Source organism: Melanostigma gelatinosum (genome assembly GCF_949748355.1).
Source record: "Melanostigma gelatinosum genome assembly, chromosome: 8".
Taxonomy (NCBI): Eukaryota; Metazoa; Chordata; class Actinopteri; order Perciformes; family Zoarcidae; genus Melanostigma; species Melanostigma gelatinosum.
In genome coordinates, this window is record NC_136641.1 from 11889685 (window position 1) to 11906982 (window position 17298).

Consider the following 17298-nt stretch of genomic DNA (forward strand, 5'->3'; position numbering starts at 1 on the left):
TGATATGGAGTAAGGCTCTTTGCATCAACTCCAGCTCTGAGATGATAAAAGCTAAAAAAAACATTCATTCCACTGACTTGTTCAAAATTATACATAACTCCAGCACACCTTGGTCTAGTAATCCTGGTCATTTCAGGCTGTTTTGATGTCCACTTAGCTCCACCCCAGTATTCAATTTGTCAGCAACATTTCCAGGAATTTGATCCAGTTTCATATGTTGCATAACATCATGAAAGGTATAAATATGTCAAACGTGTCCCTGCAAACGGTCGCGATACAGACATGATGAAGTTTGTTGTTTTTGCTCTCTTTGTTGTTGGTGGTAAGGATCTTGCACACACACACACACACACACACACACACTACTGTTACAGCCATCTGTCCTGAGCCATTTTCTCTCATGCAGCTTTCTTGAGAACCTGAATGCAGATTAACAGTTGGGTTTGAAAAGTGTCTGTCTCCGTTTGCCGTTTCAGCCTACGGGTGCGGCCTGCCCACCTTCCCCCCTGTGGTGACCAGGGTGGTTGGAGGAGAGGATGTCAGGGCTCACAGCTGGCCTTGGCAGGTAAAACTAGCACATCAACTGTCTGACAAAGACTTATTCTAGACAGCAGACAGCATGAGGGAGAAGTAAAGTATAGGCTTATACAGCTCAGTATGTGACAAGGAGACTGAAACTCTTTTAATATCAAGCAATGTTGAATTTTGAGTTGAATGGAAAGCTTATTTATAGCATCTTTCAAACACAGAGGCAATTTCAAATTGCTTTATAAAGGGCCGAGAAATGCATCAGAACAATGACAATAAAAAGGAATCTAAATAAATAAAAATGTAATAAATTAAATTAACAAAATAAAATGTAATTAGACAAATGGAAATACAATTTAAAAGTGTCATAAGTCAGGGTGCATTCAATATTGGAAAAACAGCTGCATGTGTGCCTGTAAACAGTAAGTCCTAAAATACAATTTTAAAAGTTGATTGTGTTCATATGCATGCTTTAGATTTCCCTGCAGTACAACAGGCAGGGCGAATGGAGACACACCTGTGGAGGTACTCTGATCTCTAGCCAGTGGGTCCTCACTGCTGCTCACTGTATCAGGTATGAAACAGTGGAGCCTGAAACAATCATGTCGATAGGTTATCAAGACTTAATGCAACACTGATATCTATATTAGCAATCAGTGACATGGATCAGGCTGTATGGAATCATAAAATATGTCAACTGTGAGGTGACTTAATCTGCTTTCAAGACATTTCTACTTAAATCATATTCATATTCTTCTCTCTGTCAACGTGCAGCAGTGGCAGGGAGTACAGAGTGGCCATGGGAAAGCACAACCTGATTGAGACAGAGGGGGGTGTCGTGTTCATGGGCACCGCTAACATTGTCGTGCATGAGAAGTGGAACTCCTTGTTCATCCGGTAAAAAAAAATGACTTCTCACTAAGGCTATGAATTGCGAGACTGAAAATCAAAAAGATTCTTTCAGTGAACTTGTGCAGGTCTTCAGATGAATCTAATCGTGTGCTTCCTCTCCAGTAATGACATTGCCCTGATCAAGCTGGAGTCCCCCGTCACCTTCTCCGACAGCATCATGGCTGCTTGTCTCCCTTCTGCTGGCTTCCTCCTCCCCCACAACGAGCCCTGCTACGTCACTGGATGGGGCCGCATCTCCAGTGAGTGCCCACTCTCCTGCCTCTCTTTGATACAAATCGAATTGATAATCCAGGGCTGTATGGTGGTGCTGTGCGTTGCACTTTCTCCTCAAAGCAAGAGAGACCCGGGTTTGATTCCCGGGATGGATGGACCTCTATGTGGAGTTTGCATGTTCTCCCAGTTTCCTCCCACAGTGTCTATGTCTGTCTTTCTTTGACAGCCCTGCGACAGACACTAACAGTTTATTTGTATTTCGGTTAGCATACATTATTATCTTAGTATTTTGTGTCAATTAGATAGTGACTTTATTATTTTTTTTAATGCAGAGTGGTATTATTCTGAAATAAAAAACGTTTTTTACAGGAATTCTATCAGTTATTTGTTGACCTAATCCCGGAGTGTTTTTTCAAAGCTCCAGTCTGGTGAAACGTCTGTCTCGTTAAGGTTGTGTTGCTCACCAGTAGTCTTTCACCTGAGCTAAAGTTGAGCCAGTAAGCATCTCTCCTCCACACAGCCGGAGGTCCCATTGCTGACATCCTGCAGCAGGCCCTCCTGCCCGTGGTGGACTACGCCACCTGCACCAAGCGAGACTGGTGGGGTTCTATGGTGAAGGATACCATGGTCTGCGCCGGTGGAGATGGAGTTGTGTCTGGCTGCAACGTGAGTCTAAAATGAGACAAAACGACACATTGCACTGTAGTGCCAAAGTTTCCTCAACCTGTTTGTTTTATCTTTTGTTATATATTCCTTATATTCCTTACTGATTCCAGCCTCTTAAATGTGATTTTGTTTTTGGTCTTCTATGATATTCAAATGGCTTTCTTTGTTCAAAACCAGAAGATATTTAGTTTAATGTGTCGTCTTTGCGACAAATTATGGTCCAAACAATTAATTGGTTGACAGAGGAACTCTATAGGCTGATCAATAATGACAATAATTGATACAAACAGTAAGTCTTCTGTCCCTCTATGTTTTAGTCTTTTAAATGAGATTCCTCTGCTGATACTGTACGTTATTACCCCCAAACCTATCTCTCCTAAAATGCCTTTTTGTGAATAACATTCAGTATTTCAGAGGAAGGGTGTCAGTTAAAAAGGTCTACAACATATAAAGAGATGCTCTTCTCACATTACTCAGGGTGACTCTGGCGGCCCTCTGAACTGCCAGAAGACTGATGGTGCCTGGGAGGTTCACGGCATCGTCAGCTTTGGCTCCGGGCTCAGCTGCAATTTCCCCAAGAAGCCCACCGTCTTCACCCAAGTCAGCTCCTACATCGACTGGATCAGCTCTGTAAGCTCCTGAACCTCTCACTACATCACTGCTGATTTATTTGGGCTTATTTCCTTCAGATTTAACAGTCAAGAATCTTTTACTAGAATAAATATCCTGTGTGTTACTGCTGAAAACATGATGCGGCACAAAATATAACATGTCTCTATCATCTCTTCCACAGACAATGGTGGCCTATTGAGTGAACGGGCTCATGGGATCAATGCACATATCAAATAAATAAAATGTGGAACTGCAAATGAAAAAATAAAATTCAAGTTGTGTGTTTTATTTTGATAAATACATTGTTTATTTATTTTGATTCATGATACTTAACTAGCAGAAAAGGATCTAATGTTGAAGTATTGATGGGAAAATCCTGTCCCCAACCACATGCTGTGTTCTCAGTCTCTCAGTTTCACTTTCCACGTGCAGCCAGCTTTCCCAGGACAGTCCACACACTGGTTAACAGTAGCAGTATAAATACGAGCCTGTTAACACAAGGTTTAGGCTCACACTACACACTCTACGGTCATGAGGAGGCTAGTGGTTCTCGCTTTTCTGGTAGCTCGCCGTAAGACAGTTTAAATCTTCTCACATACGTTAATGATCATTTGCTGTAGTGTAGTCCAGGTCAACAGTCACTTATTTTCTCTTATAAAGAGTTTTAATTATCACATTATGTTTGAAAAATCATTAATTGTTCAAGGGTCACTGAACTTTTGAAACCACCTACTTTCTATGTTTAGTCTGGTGCAAAAATCACAATATAACAATATATAATATTACAATATATAATATTAAACAATATATAATATTGCTAACCTTATCCCAGCCTACGGATGTGGCCTTCCCACCTTCCCTCCCGTGCTGAGCAGGGTGGTGGCAGGAGAGGACGTCCGGCCTCACAGCTGGCCCTGGCAGGTGAGGTCTGGTCGAAATGTGTAAAAACACGTTCCCTCTGACGACCACAGATCAGTTTGAACACGACATTTTCATTTTTCCCCACTACAGACAGAACAAATGACACCTACTTGAACACATTTACTCTCTGAATCGTCTATGTTGTGGTGATGTTGCATTTCTGATGATGAATTCTCCACCGGAGCGCCATAGAGGGATAAGAGCTGAAATTGATTGGAGAGGAATTTGAAGGCACAGTACGGCACTCTGCCCTCTCTCAGGTCTCGCTCCAGTCGGACAGCAGTGGGCGCTGGAGGCACGTCTGTGGAGGCACTCTCATCTCCTCTGACTGGGTCCTCACTGCTGCACACTGCGTCAAGTATGTGAAAGGCATTATATCCACAACTACAATGCAGCATATTCCTTTTGTGAAGGCTCAACAATCTGGGGGGGGGGGTTATGTAATTAAGAACTTTTGCGACTCTTATTTATCAACTTGCACTCAGTCAGTAGTGATTCAAAATGCCCATCTCATGAAAGTATATGTGTTCACCATGCCATGACATTCAATATTGAGACGTTACACACGTTAAGGTGAGATTGTATTCAGGATCAAATATACCCATATGTAGTCTATAAAATGGAACACATTTAATTGTAAAGTTTAGTATGTTAACAAAAGCCAAGCAGCTCATAAACATCAGGAGTTAAAAACAAGAAGATGTTATGACAGTTCCTGTTCCTGCCAGCCACGTTCACACCACACAACTTGCTGTCTTGTGTCAGAAGTCTTGTGGTTTTCACACGACATGACCGACCGGCAACAGGGAATCGCACGCTGCAAGATCCTTCACACCTCAACGCGTCTTTATTAACTTCCCTTATGTAGATCAGTCACTTTGTTATGTGTTGCGTTTATTCATGTAAAAATCCAACACTCTAGGTGAGAGGGGAATCAGGGCTAAAGTCGTGAACTATACTCCGTCATGGAGTGGGAGGGTGGAGGGGCCGGACTGCAATTGGGCCTAAGAGCTGCTGGTTTTGGAAATGAACAGGGTGGTTCTTCAAGAATTAGCAGCAATGGTCGTCATGCCTGCACAGGGAAAGAGAAGTGTGACATGTAGAGAAGTTCAAGAAGTTTTTCTTCCCGGTAAAAACATTTTGTAATCAGAAAAAAAAATGAGCGTACAAAAAGTAGATCTCAAATGTTACCGCTAAGCAAACAAGCATGACCTCAAAAGGACTACTACGCATCCGCAATGTCCTCCATCAGCTTGACCACAGTTTTGTACACACAGGCAGAAAAGTCAAAACTACTGTCTGAACCCCGGGTCATCTGACATCCCACAGCGACCGCTACAACTACAGCGTGGAGCTGGGTAAACACAGCCTGGAGACGAGCGAGGAGGGCTCGACAGCCCGGAGAGCAGCCACAATCATCCCTCACGAGGACTACAACATCATTCTGAGCCGGTAACAGACGCGAAGCGAAGAATCAGCAGGCATTAACACAGCATAAACCAGATTCAGTTTGTCATTACTTTTTAAATGTGGGTGCATTGTTTCGTCTTCTGCAGTAACGACATCGCCCTGATCAAGCTGTCCTCCCCGGTCACCTTCTCTGACACACTCCTGCCCGCCTGCGTGCCAGACAGGGGCGTCGTCCTGCCCCACGGGGCTCCCTGCTACGTCACCGGCTGGGGTCGACTCTCCAGTGAGTGAGCGCGTCTCGGCACAATGCAGCACTGTGAATCACCCTGTGAATCATCGCCTAGCCGTGTCTAGGTCACCGTCTGTGCATCTGTCATTCAAGCGAGGTCAAATGTCGATGTCCAAGCCAAGAATATTTCACAAGCATAACTCGGTCAGCAAAAGTGCACATTCTGACTTGACTGAGGTGTTTTGACCTTCACAACCAGGATAAATCCTGTTTTTTTTTTAATTTAAAAATGCTGTTTTTATTCGGTTTAATATTGACTTGATTTTACTCTGCTTACTGTCATGTAGTAAGATCTGATAGAAAGCACGGTTTGCAGCCCTCTTATCAGTCCATCATATAGACATATGAGACTTATACTTGTACTATACAGTACACAACTATAATGGTAGAAATTAGTATAATCCGGCATAATCAAGGTAGCACTCTGGCAGCTAAATGGCTCAAGAGGCATCCCATCTACAGCACCTGGGACGCCATTAGTTTCAAAGTCTCTAAACCTGGACAAAAATGATCTCCTTCCAGCTCTGCACCTGTCCCCCCGAGTGAACCTCCCTCAACAAAGAAATGTTGTTTCCCACCCGAGTTAAGGCCATTTCTTCCCCCGCAGCCAGCGGCCCTCCGGCTGACATCCTGCAGCAGGCTCTCCTGCCGGTGGTTGGCCACGATACCTGCTCACAGCCCGACTGGTGGAGCGTCCTGGCAACAGACAAGATGGTCTGTGCCGGAGGCGACGGCATCACTGCAGGCTGCAATGTGAGTTCATACAAGGAAGGGTGATCTCAAGATGAAACGGGAATTTAGTGGTCAATTAAAGCCGCTATGTCATCTGTCAACTTTCCCTCCAGCATAAAACACAAAGGAAAGGGAGATTGAAGAATAGGACTTTGAAATGGTCTAAAAGGAAAATTTAGCCTGACGAAGTGATGCCTCCTTAGTTTCTGAGCATAAGCTGCGAGCCAACAGTGTGTGTGTGTGTGTGTGTGCTGACCTGCAGGGAGACTCTGGTGGCCCCCTGAATTGCCAGAACCCCGATGGCTCCTGGGACGTCCACGGCGTGGTGAGCTTCGGTTCTGGTCAGGGCTGCAACGTCCTCCAGAAGCCCACCGTCTTCACACAAGTCAGCTCCTACATCGACTGGATCAACAACGTGAGGAACATTTTCATTTTGTGATTACCTTCCCGGCATAAACAATGGAGCCTGAAGCAAACAGCTAACTTCCTGTTTTCAAAAACAGGAAATGTATTCAAATGATGTTTTTTATTGTTTACTCCGCAGGCCATGACCAACCACTGAAGAAGAAGCCGTTCAAGTGCTTTCGTCAGCAATAAGAAGAACTATGATTTATAATGCGTTTTCTTTTTTCTTAGAGCAAAGTAAAAGTAAAATGCTGTTTACCAGTGCAAACAAATGGAATGCAGAGTCATTGGTGTTAACTTTAAGCTAAAGTGCGGATCATGTCCAGGACAAGAAGCCCTTTTTAAACCATGCAGATCCTCGACAACTATTTAGCATCCAGATGTTTGTGTCAGCTTTCAATACAGTAGCTGCATACAGAAGCACTGGTGAACAGTATGGATGTAGAGGTGATTATTGCACGAGTCAACATGTAATGAATCACAGCTCTTAAAACACTGGGTTAGTTAACAAATACTTACTTTAATTTCTCATAAATATTCATGACATTCATGGTTTTTACTCGTCAGAGAAAATAACAAATCAGAATGATCCTAGAAAAGCAAAATTTCACAGTACAAGAAATACAGACTTAAGTAATAAAAAAAGCAATAATAAATGAACACACAGCATGGGCTTCGGACACTAAGTAAAACAGAAAGCGACCGCTAAATCATTTCATCAACGTAAAACATTTTGACTACAAAGTAATAAAATCAATCATGTAGTTAACTGGTCCTTTGCAAATGAGGTACAATGACGACGTCTGCAGTACTGAACACATGGAATAAATACAATATGTGGCGAGTTTCCACTTCGAAAACAAGACGGAGGAATGGAGACATTGAAATGTTGTATTTCAATGACGAACCTGAAGTGACTCAATTACCCTTGTTGCCTTCCGCTGAACAGAATGTCAACGTACAATATGACCAGCTGACAATGACTGAGTCGCTTCCTTTGTATTCACTGCAGTGAGTTTCACCAAAACACTGTAGAACTGGGTGATGACGTCACTCATGAAAAGTGCCACAAAACAAATGAGGAAAACATATTTTAGTTGTGCAACGTCATCAAATGTGTAACGGTGAACAGAATGACCGGTAAATCCCTTAATTTGGCTTCAGCTGGAAACAAGTGTAACGTGAAGAAGACAAGCGAGTTTGCTGGTGAAATAGTGCACAGAGCTAAAGCTCAAACCAGTTTCCCGAACAGCTGTCTTTCTTCTCTGTTCTGCTCATTCTTGTCAAGCTTCTAAGTTAAAACCGGGCGGCAAGTCAAGCTGTGGTTGCAGGAATGCCGATGAGCAAAGCGCGTGAGCAATAGTTGCCGTTATTATGGCGCAGCTGCACCGTCAAAGAGTCTCTCTGTTGGTGAGAAACGGAGACAACACTGTCGCTGGTCTGCGAGAGTAACAGCAGCACTGCACCGGAGGAGCAGCATCACAGCTCGGGCTCTGTCGTGCAATGTCTTCTGAAGAGCAGCAGCGTTGTTAAGAACGCGAAGGCACTTCACGGTACTTTAGCTGGAGGGCAAACTCAGTCTGCTGCAGTCAGTTAGCATTAGCACTCTTTAAACATTCCATGAAATTAGACCGTCAACTTCGTAGAAAGTCATTTCTCTTGGTGACCATTGGTGCAGCACCAGCAAGTGTGAACATGCAATGTGGCCATTAAATCCATCACAGAGCGGTTTCTCTCCCGAACTGACATCCAACCGGGTTTTCCCCTTTGACTGGCTGTTTGGTTGTGTTACAACCAGCTCTGAAGCTCATTGTTTATACCAGATATGCATGTAGACTACGTGTTGCCTGCGTGGCAACAATCGGCACACCGGCAAAGTAAACGGGTCAATAGTGAGCTGAAGGAGCAGCTACATTTCTAAAAAGCAAGAAAAATGTGGACTTTCATTGCCTGGTTCGCTGGAAGCACGACTCCAGTTCACCGTGTACTCTACAGGGTTTAGTCTTTCTCAGGAGCAACATACAATTTGGGTTTTCTCTTAAATATACTGGACAGTAACATTCGAGTGCCTTGATATTCTAAGTAAGATAAAACAAGTGGTGTTTTGTTTGCGTTCAACAACTACATTTCCCATTAGGTTTCGGTACAGTGCCTATGGCGAAGAGTCACAGGAGCTGGAGCTGAAAAATGCTGACAAAGCTTTGTTTTATCTTGATCATGAGTAGAAGTCTGCTGTCCCATCTTAGAATATGTAAAGAAAACCCCAGAGCCAGGTTTCAAAGATCCAGACACAAAACCTCAGCAGACTCTCTCCAACGCCAGTCAACATATCACAAGAACCGGTGCGAGAGACAGTGTTGTCGACAGTGAGGGAGCGTTTCTGTGACATCAGCTCATGTCAGCCGAGTACAGTCAATGCTCAGTCACTCACCGTGGAGCCTACGTTTAGTGGCAGTAGTAACCCAAACCCTCCCAGGGTGAAACACTGTCCAAACAGCAGCCACTTCACTAAATGAGGGCCCTGCACATATCTATTTAAGTGTGCACACAAATCCCCACTATGACCGATCTACGACGTCCTATGATCTCTGTCAGTCACCTCTCCTGTACGGTCAGCGAAGCGCAGGAAGATGACGCATGAACGGAAAATGACTTGGTGTGTGCCTTTAATCCAATCTGTCACGGGGAGGACGGTTCCAGCAACTACGTCCATCACTATCTGGTTTCAGAGATCCAACATTTTGAAAACAACAATGATTTCTCTGTTCATTGAATTATGTATCAAATACTGTACTTTATTCTTTTAAAAATGTGCCACTGAGAATTTCCTGCAAGAAGTGCCATCTTCAAGTCTCGGTATAAAAAAAAAAACACAGATCCAGATCCCACAAAAGGGTGATCGTGGAGGATTCCAGGGAATTTTCAGTAGATTGTTTTGAGCGCGATCGGCTTGATCTTAAAGCGGAGGCACTTTGTCCTCATACTGCGGCGGTGGGGTCAGTGGTTCTATACTGAATCCAGTAGCTGGCAGAGAGTTGTCAATGTTTTTCATGTGCAGCTTCTCTGATTTAATCCTGCGGATCTTGATAGGGAGGAGCTTGCGGCTATTTTTCCCGGGTCTGCGATTTGATGTGGCAGCAGCAGCGGCGGCGGCGGCGGGGGGAGCAGTTGGAGCCGGAGCGGGCTGTGCTCCGGTAGTCGTGACCTCCGACCCCTCGAATTCATACTGCACACCGTCAACTTGGACGAGGTCATCGTAGGACGGTAGCTGGGAGCTGCTGGGCCGAAGGTTGCTCTGACGGACGGGGTACTGGCCACTGCACACTGCCTCTTCATAGCTGGGTACAGAGTAACGGTGGGCTTGCTCCTCAGCACTGCAGACATTTATTGGACACAAAATAAAAATACAATAAATAAAACAAATCTATCATACATGCACAATATTTGCCAGTTCACATGGTCACATTAATGCTCTGCTCACGGACATAACAACATATTGGAAGGCCTACTATTCATTCCTACGGTCCAAATGTTGTTGAGCTAGAACGCTATGGTCGGACTTACGTTTGTCTCTCCTCCTGCTCCCTCGCTGCCACTCCTCCGCGGTTCTGGACCTCCTGAAGCCTCTGCTGCTCCCGCTGTTTGTTCCGCATTCCCAGACACAAAGACAGCAGCAGCATGACCACTCCAGACCCCACCAGGACAAAGGCCACGGAAGACGCTTTGTGTTTCCTGCCACTTGTTACAGCATCTCCTCCCGAACCGCTGCTGCTGTTGCCGGCCACGTCTGCAGGTACCACGCTCCACACAATCATCACGATACCGAGGGCAACAAGCCCCACCCCCAGGGCACATAGTGCATACTGGGAACCTGAGTTTCCACTGTTTTCATTGCTGGTGTTGTTGTTGTTGTTGTTGCCAGTGCCTCCTCTGCCAATGGGGCCTACTGGTCCATCCACGCCGGAACGCATCTTGTCGGTCCCCTAACCTTCAGTGAGGTCAGAAACTGTAGAGAGAAAGGCTTGTGAGGTCAGACACAAACTGAGAAACATACCACACACACTGTCACGGAAAGAATAACAGAAACAAAAATCTAAATGCTCAACATAGGTCCTGGCCTGTCTGTGAAATAATACTCGTGCTTAACAGACACAATATGTGGCCCCTAACTCTTATGAGCTGGTATTGGAATCACCAGTCAGAGCTGTCCCGAACTGAAGATGTTGCTGCTGCTAACATATTTGTTCTTTATGAGAGTACAAACCCATGTTTCAGTCAAAATGACAGGACATGAACGTCACTGAGGTAACACTACCTTTGTAGAGGCTTCTGAGAATGGGTGTGTTGCGTGGTAAAGATTGACAGCAGACTTTCAAAGTCATTCGTTACACAATGCAAAGACATTGCAAGGTTAGATAAGGACAGCCGTGGTCACTGCAAACATATATCTTGGCTTTAATATAAATACAACAGTTTGCTATGTTACTCTCTTTTCACAGATTTAGTATGTATTGTATTGATCGTTATGTGCTTCCGTGTAAAAGGAAACATTATTAGTTTAGCATTAATCAAGCTGTTGCACAGAGTAACATGATTCTCTGAGTATGACCGATCCGCACACATCTACCACATACTTGTGAGATGCCATCGGTCACAAGGCCACCCTGCAGTGGAACTATTCTATATGTGCTAGATCAGATGAGGACTGCTGGGAACTGTATTTATTGATTCTATTTTACTTTTATTTCACCAGTCAATAGAGAACCAGTTCTCATTTAAAATGAGGACCTGGCCAAAAATGCAGCGACAGGAGGCAAGTTGCTACAAACAAATAAAACATAAGATACATCTCAGACAATCTCGTACAAAAATTACAACATAATATGTACAATATGTAAAAGAAAAATCAGACTATTGTTAATGACCTACTGAAGGAGGGTAACGGAATGAGGGTGTGAAGTAAATAAACTAGTAAGTAAATAAACTAAAAGAATTAACTATCCGTATATTATATTACCTCTGAGACAATTTGATACGCCCACAAATTATGTCAGCATGTACTCTTTCAAACATGCCCAGACCTGCTGGGGGGGGGCAATTTGGGAATAGCCTCCCACTGAAGAATGCATGGCATGACACTGAAGTATGCTCATCATGGCAGCAGGACATAGAAACTGGCCCGTTAGCCTCCTACACACACACACACACACTGCATTAACAAGCTTGTTGTGTGCAATCTAGAGGAACATTTACGTGAAGATATATTACACGTTATGGACATACGTGTGTGGGACGCGTTACAGTCAAACTTTAAAAGGTTATATTTCACCACATGACAGGTTTTACAGTAAAGTAAAAAAAGAAAGAAAAAAAGAAGCATCATATGCGTGTCTTCCACCAGTCGGAAATAAGTGTCTGAGCCGACTGTTTACCTCTAAAATTACTGTGAGTTTATTCAACAGCGTAGCTTGCGTTAAATGTTACGACTCTACGCGATGATATTGGGACGTCCAGGTGTTACGGGTCGGCCGTGTTTGAGCATTAAGTTTCAAAATGAAGCAGCGTCCGTTAACACTGGGCGGGTTGCTCACTACAGTCTACGGTTGCTTACTTTGACCACCGCGGGATCCGTAGCCTGAAGCAGCGCAACATAAACTTTCCACATCCTTCGAAAAACTTTGGCTACTGAGTAACTTTTAGTAACATTTCAACGATACAAAATTTAAAAAACTCAGCGAACGAGTACACCGGCTTTACACTCACCCTTGCATCGTTTTGACGACACTCTTCTTTTTGTTCTTCTTCTTCTCAAAGAGGTACTTCTTCTTCTCAAAGAGGTACTTCTTCTTCTCAAAGAGGTGTGGCGTTTATTTCCACGCTCTGCCGACACAGACACCAGTGTTTGTGGCGTAATTTGGGGACAGACAGTGAGGAACTTTCCCTGAGACGGATGGGCCCAGACGGAGAGCAAGAGGAAGGAGGGGGCTCACTGATGCACTTCCAGTTTCAAAGTTAACTCTTTCGCTCTCGGGCTGGTTGATGGAAGGAAGCGAAAGTATATGTGGGGGGGGAATGCGTTTGGCTTTTGTGCAAAAATTGTCTTCTGTCTTCTGCAGACGGAAACATAAGCTAGTATCAACCTTTGAACGCGCTAGATGATTTGCAGTTTCTTTCTTTAAAAAAAATAATATCTTCGGGACTTTCCTGCAAAGAACTATGTTATTTGGCACTAATTGCATCCAAATTAGAGTTAGTATTCAGTACATTTCTAATTAAATGCTAAGCTGGTGTACCCCAGAGAGAGGCTTTATTCAGAGCTGAACGTGCAAAAACAAAAATGTACCATTTGTCTGCTGCAGGGAGCAAAAAAGTCAACACAGGAAGAAAAAGGGGTTTTAATAATAAATTAATAATAGATGAATATTAAGTTTAAATGAAAATCAACAACTGCTTTTAAACTCTACAAAAGTAACAACAATGTCCACATGCACACCACTGCTTTTCACTGCAGATGTTGTGGCTCCTTATTTTGCTCGCAGACAATGATGGAAGAAGTAGTCAGCTCCTTTATTTCAGTAAAAGTAGCAATATTTTACAGTCTGACAAGTGCAAGTCCTGCATTCAAAATATTACTAATTTTAAAGCATCAATATATACTTAAAGTATAAAGGAAAAGTACTCATTATGCAGAATAGCCCATTTCAGAATAATATATATTATATTACTGTATCAGATTAATGTGTGTTTCAGTTTAATATTGCAGTTGGTAAAGGTGGGGTTTATTTGAATCTCTTTATATACATGTGGGTAACTTAACCTACAATAATTCATACGTTGTTAGTTGGTTTATATTTTGCATTAACAATCCAAATCTGCAAATTATTAACTGAAGCTGAAATAAATGTAGTGGAGTAAAAAGTGGAGTGAAAAAGTACAATAGTTTCTTCACCCCAGTTGGACAGATTTGCATAAATCTCTTGTTGAATTGTAGTTGAATCTCACCACTAAATGGAGATAAAGTTTTTTGACATTCTGTCTCACACCATGAATGACAACATATAAATCAGACTGAACACCACTGACTCGCTGTGTACTCAATACTTCCCCGTGCAATAAACTCTGACAAGTCCATGAGTTTCATATCAGGCTTACGCTACACGACCTGATTTTTACTTCCTCATTGTAAATTTACCAGCTCACTCGCTGTCGCTCCTTTCGTGCCCTTCGGACAGAACCGACTGTGAGTAAGACCCATCACTTACAAAGTACTACAGATCGCACTAGTTTTCTACTTGTGTCTATCTAGTTTACATGTTGCAAGAGGAGTTACACAAAACAGTAAAACTGGACTCCACTTGGCCCCACTTTCTTGTCCCGGTGTGCTCCTCTGTATCGGTCTGCTATAACTGGACTATTTCACAATAATGACAAAACCAGTCCCAACCCTGGCCACCCATTGTATTGCTCCCTCTGCGTGAGGCAACCCTGTTGTTCTGGACTCTGGGGAGGTGTTCTTCCTCCTAAGCTTTTGTCTGGATCCTCTGTTGAACCTCACAACACACACACACACACACACACACACACACACACACACACACACACACACACACACACACACACACACACACACACACACACACACACACACACACACACACACACACACACACACACACACACACACACACACACACACACACACACACACACACACAGTAAACAAGCATTGATTACATGGAAGTCCTATCGCTGTCTGCCTTTAAACTAATTAAGTGATGTGTCGGTAGCTAGTATGTTACAGTAGGACAGATACGCTTGATTTAATGGCTGTATGGCCTTGAGTGTAGCACATTAACTTTTCTCAGGTGGAACTTTGCCGGGCACACCTTTCCTCGTCATACCGCTCATATCTCAGAGTACGTAGATGGACATCATGTAATGAATTGCCAGATTGTTCCCAACCACGGGACTGCATGACTGGAAGCTGAATACCTCGCTGCTGTGTCATCCTTAGCTTGCCGCAATGTTGCGAGTCACTGTGAGAGGAAGTTGCACCATGTTGTCTTACCCGGAGGTCTAAACAGAGACTTGAGTTAACTCGTTCAACAGGGAGCAGAGAGAGAGAGAAGAGATTACCGGAGTGACTCACCAAAATACTGTGGAGAAATTAGTCAAGAGTCAGTATTAACACACAAATGTAATCACTGAGTTTAGTGTGGGCCACTCATTTACATTACATTGGAGGCAATGAACCACACACACTCTCTCATGCAAATGAGTTCAATGAGGAGGCTCGTTTCGCTCACATTTCTCTCTTTACTCTTCAATTCTTCTAACAGCCATGCACTGTTTTCCTCTTTTATTCATACATTTCCAGCATTTCAATCATTTCCTCTGTATCACAGTCAAAGGTTCTCTCATTCGTACATTTCATACACCACCACTCGTGTGGGGTTTTATGTCGTTGTTTTATGGCCATTAAGGGACAGAGAAAGTCCAAAACCGCCTGACAGACATACAAATCTTATATATTGTTGTTTCTACACGCCCCAGCATAGGCAGTGCAACATTAGTCTTTATGTGGTGTTGTGCTTCATGGCCGTCTGATGAGTTTTTACTTTTTTTAATCTCCTTCTAGCTCTTGTTTGGCCTCCATCAACTTTTTTAAAGCTACACTTTATGTGTGACTTTCTTTACTTCATAAATACTTTACTTAGTGTGACTTCATCATTTTTACATTTATGCATCCTCACATCTTACAGCCCTGAGGCTTCTATGGACATACAGCTCTGCAGTCATCTTTTGTTGCCACTGTTCAAATATTTTTTTCCACATTTACTTCACAGTATAAAACATCAGAAGAGGGTGCTACATCTGTTTAGACACAACTGTGTAAATGTGCAAGATGAAAAAATGACCATCAAAAACATAAACTCTAGAATTTAAAATTCAATTCAAGTCTTTTTTTCCCTCCACTGTCCTCAGCTACACTGACAATGCATCACAAACAGCAGAACTGAATGAAACAAGAAAAATTTACATTGATATGAAACTTTTTTTTTCATTTTGTCATCAAGTACCCTGTATTATACAAAAAGAAAAAAAAAATCGAATTTCCCTCAGAGAAACAGTCACTAGCATCCAGTCAACAAAAACAAATTGCCAAGTCAAATCCTGATTCACAAAGAACCATTTACACACAAAAAAAAAATAGAAAAATAATCATTGATTAACTTGCGTCCTGCATCTCTTGATTCAGGCGAGAGAAACCCCTGCCCTCTGAAAACATCAAAATATCACCTGCGCACAATGAACATTCTGTTAAACCAGGAGACTTGTAAAAAATAATCCTGTCTTGTTTTAAAAAGTGCAATCTGTCCTGTAAATTCTCATCTCTGGAGAAAATAGCCGTCTCATGTTCAGGTACACATGACAAATGTCCATGGTGTAGATTTAGCCGTGATGAAGCTGGCAACCGGTGTTTGGCCTCACTGTGATGACCTCAAACGTTGGTGACCTCGATGCTGGTGTAGCCGTGGATCGGGCTTCCCTCAGCTCTGGGCGGAGTCTGGTCTCCAACCTCCCGAGGCAGGGAGCCGTAGCTGCTATGACAACTCATGTCTCGCCCATTGCGAGCTTTGGGGCTGAAGCCTGTTGGAGGCTGAAACACACATTTGTTTTTTGTTACCACAAATACACTCAGACAAGGCCCTGCTTACTTGGTGCTTGTGATACACTATTCTCAGTAATTAAAGCACCTTTTTCCATTTCAGCCTAAATGTAGTTTGTGTCTTGTATTATGTATTAATTCATGTATTCATACGTGCCACACAGATTGTCTTATCTGCACCGATCTCATTCATGTTGTACGCCTGCTATGTCAAATATGTTATTTCTTCAAATGTCTTCTTATGTGTTCGAACTCAGCTCCATGTTTTAACAACCGAGCCTGATTGTCATTCTTCCTTAAAAACATAGGCTGAAATTTAGAGAAACAACGATGAAAGGTTCAAGAAGAGTACCCCCCACACACACCTTGACAGCCCTCCTCCTCAGCGAGCCTTCGTCATCCGTGTGTCGGCCGGTGGAGCTGGGCGGTCTGCCCAGGGAGTTCTGGCGAAGGAGGGTCGGTGGTGTTCCCAGGCCGAGGTGCTCGTAGTCCTGCTTGGCATCCGTCCTGAAAGGGAACATGGGTTGGAGTAGAGAGTTGGGGACAGTGGCCTCAAATAGCATTTAAAAGACACCAGAACAAGCAAATATACGGCATCAGCGATTGTCCCCTTCAGGTTAAGCAACTCTTATCTAATCTTTTTATATGTGTAGCCGTAGTGGAATCGGTCTCTCTGTGAATGTCTCCTCTCACCTGGCTGGGACAATCAAGGTTTTCATCTCCTCAACAAGGTGTCGGCGAACCATGTGCTTGTTGCTCGGGATCCCCAGTGCTGTTGCCATGGCGTCAATGTTAAAAGTGGGGTCAAGCACCATGACGGCGCCATGAACTCCACTGCTGAGAAGACTTTCTGCAAACTCCTGGACAGGTGGAGGGGGAGAAGGCCAAAGAGTGACTGATTTTCATTTCTAAGATGGAATGTGAACTCTTCTGATGTAAC

At 43.4% G+C, this 17298-nt stretch overlaps 4 protein-coding genes across 7 annotated transcripts in view; 2 read left to right on the forward strand and 2 right to left on the reverse strand.

Moving 5' to 3' along the window:
- Positions 1-282: 282 nt before the first annotated feature.
- Positions 283-2961, forward strand: LOC306780664 (chymotrypsin-like elastase family member 2A; the record flags this gene model as incomplete). The annotated part of the gene is made up of 7 exons (XM_079273099.1): positions 283-322; positions 477-565; positions 1005-1102; positions 1303-1425; positions 1543-1679; positions 2174-2319; positions 2797-2961. The coding sequence occupies 7 exons, from the start codon at positions 283-285 to the stop codon at positions 2959-2961; spliced, it is 798 nt and encodes a 265-aa protein (XP_079129225.1).
- A 501-nt stretch (positions 2962-3462) lies between these two features.
- LOC306780665 (chymotrypsin-like elastase family member 2A) lies at positions 3463-6845 on the forward strand (the record flags this gene model as incomplete). Its single annotated transcript, XM_079273100.1, has 8 exons — positions 3463-3502; positions 3764-3852; positions 4113-4210; positions 5182-5304; positions 5409-5545; positions 6159-6304; positions 6546-6698; positions 6828-6845. The coding sequence occupies 8 exons, from the start codon at positions 3463-3465 to the stop codon at positions 6843-6845; spliced, it is 804 nt and encodes a 267-aa protein (XP_079129226.1).
- A 417-nt stretch (positions 6846-7262) lies between these two features.
- tmem51a (transmembrane protein 51a) lies at positions 7263-12566 on the reverse strand. Its single transcript, XM_079272779.1, has 3 exons — positions 12452-12566; positions 10253-10694; positions 7263-10062 (listed from the first exon to the last, which is right to left on the reverse strand). Exons 2-3 carry the CDS (start codon positions 10657-10659, stop codon positions 9645-9647), a joined length of 825 nt encoding a protein of 274 aa, XP_079128905.1. The 5' UTR covers positions 10660-10694; positions 12452-12566; the 3' UTR covers positions 7263-9644.
- A 2350-nt stretch (positions 12567-14916) lies between these two features.
- The window catches only part of kazna (kazrin, periplakin interacting protein a), a 108821-nt gene continuing 106439 nt past the window's right edge, over positions 14917-17298 (reverse strand). For all 4 annotated transcript variants that reach the window (XM_079273419.1, XM_079273421.1, XM_079273420.1 and 1 more), the window contains 3 exons: positions 17052-17218; positions 16724-16865; positions 14917-16349 (listed from right to left, as the gene is read on the reverse strand). In XM_079273419.1, the coding sequence (XP_079129545.1) occupies positions 16191-16349; positions 16724-16865; positions 17052-17218 (468 nt within the window). In that variant the 3' untranslated portion in view covers positions 14917-16190. The remainder of the gene's footprint in view (positions 16350-16723; positions 16866-17051; positions 17219-17298) is intronic.

Bases quoted from the DNA above. Each gene is read 5' to 3' on its own strand.
- tmem51a (XM_079272779.1), bottom strand. From the start codon at position 10,659: ATGCGTTCCGGCGTGGATGGACCAGTAGGCCCCATTGGCAGAGGAGGC. The intron at 10,063-10,252 runs GTAAGTCCGACC...AAATGTCTGCAG, and splicing joins GAGCAGGAGGAGAGACAAAC to TGCTGAGGAGCAAGCCCACC.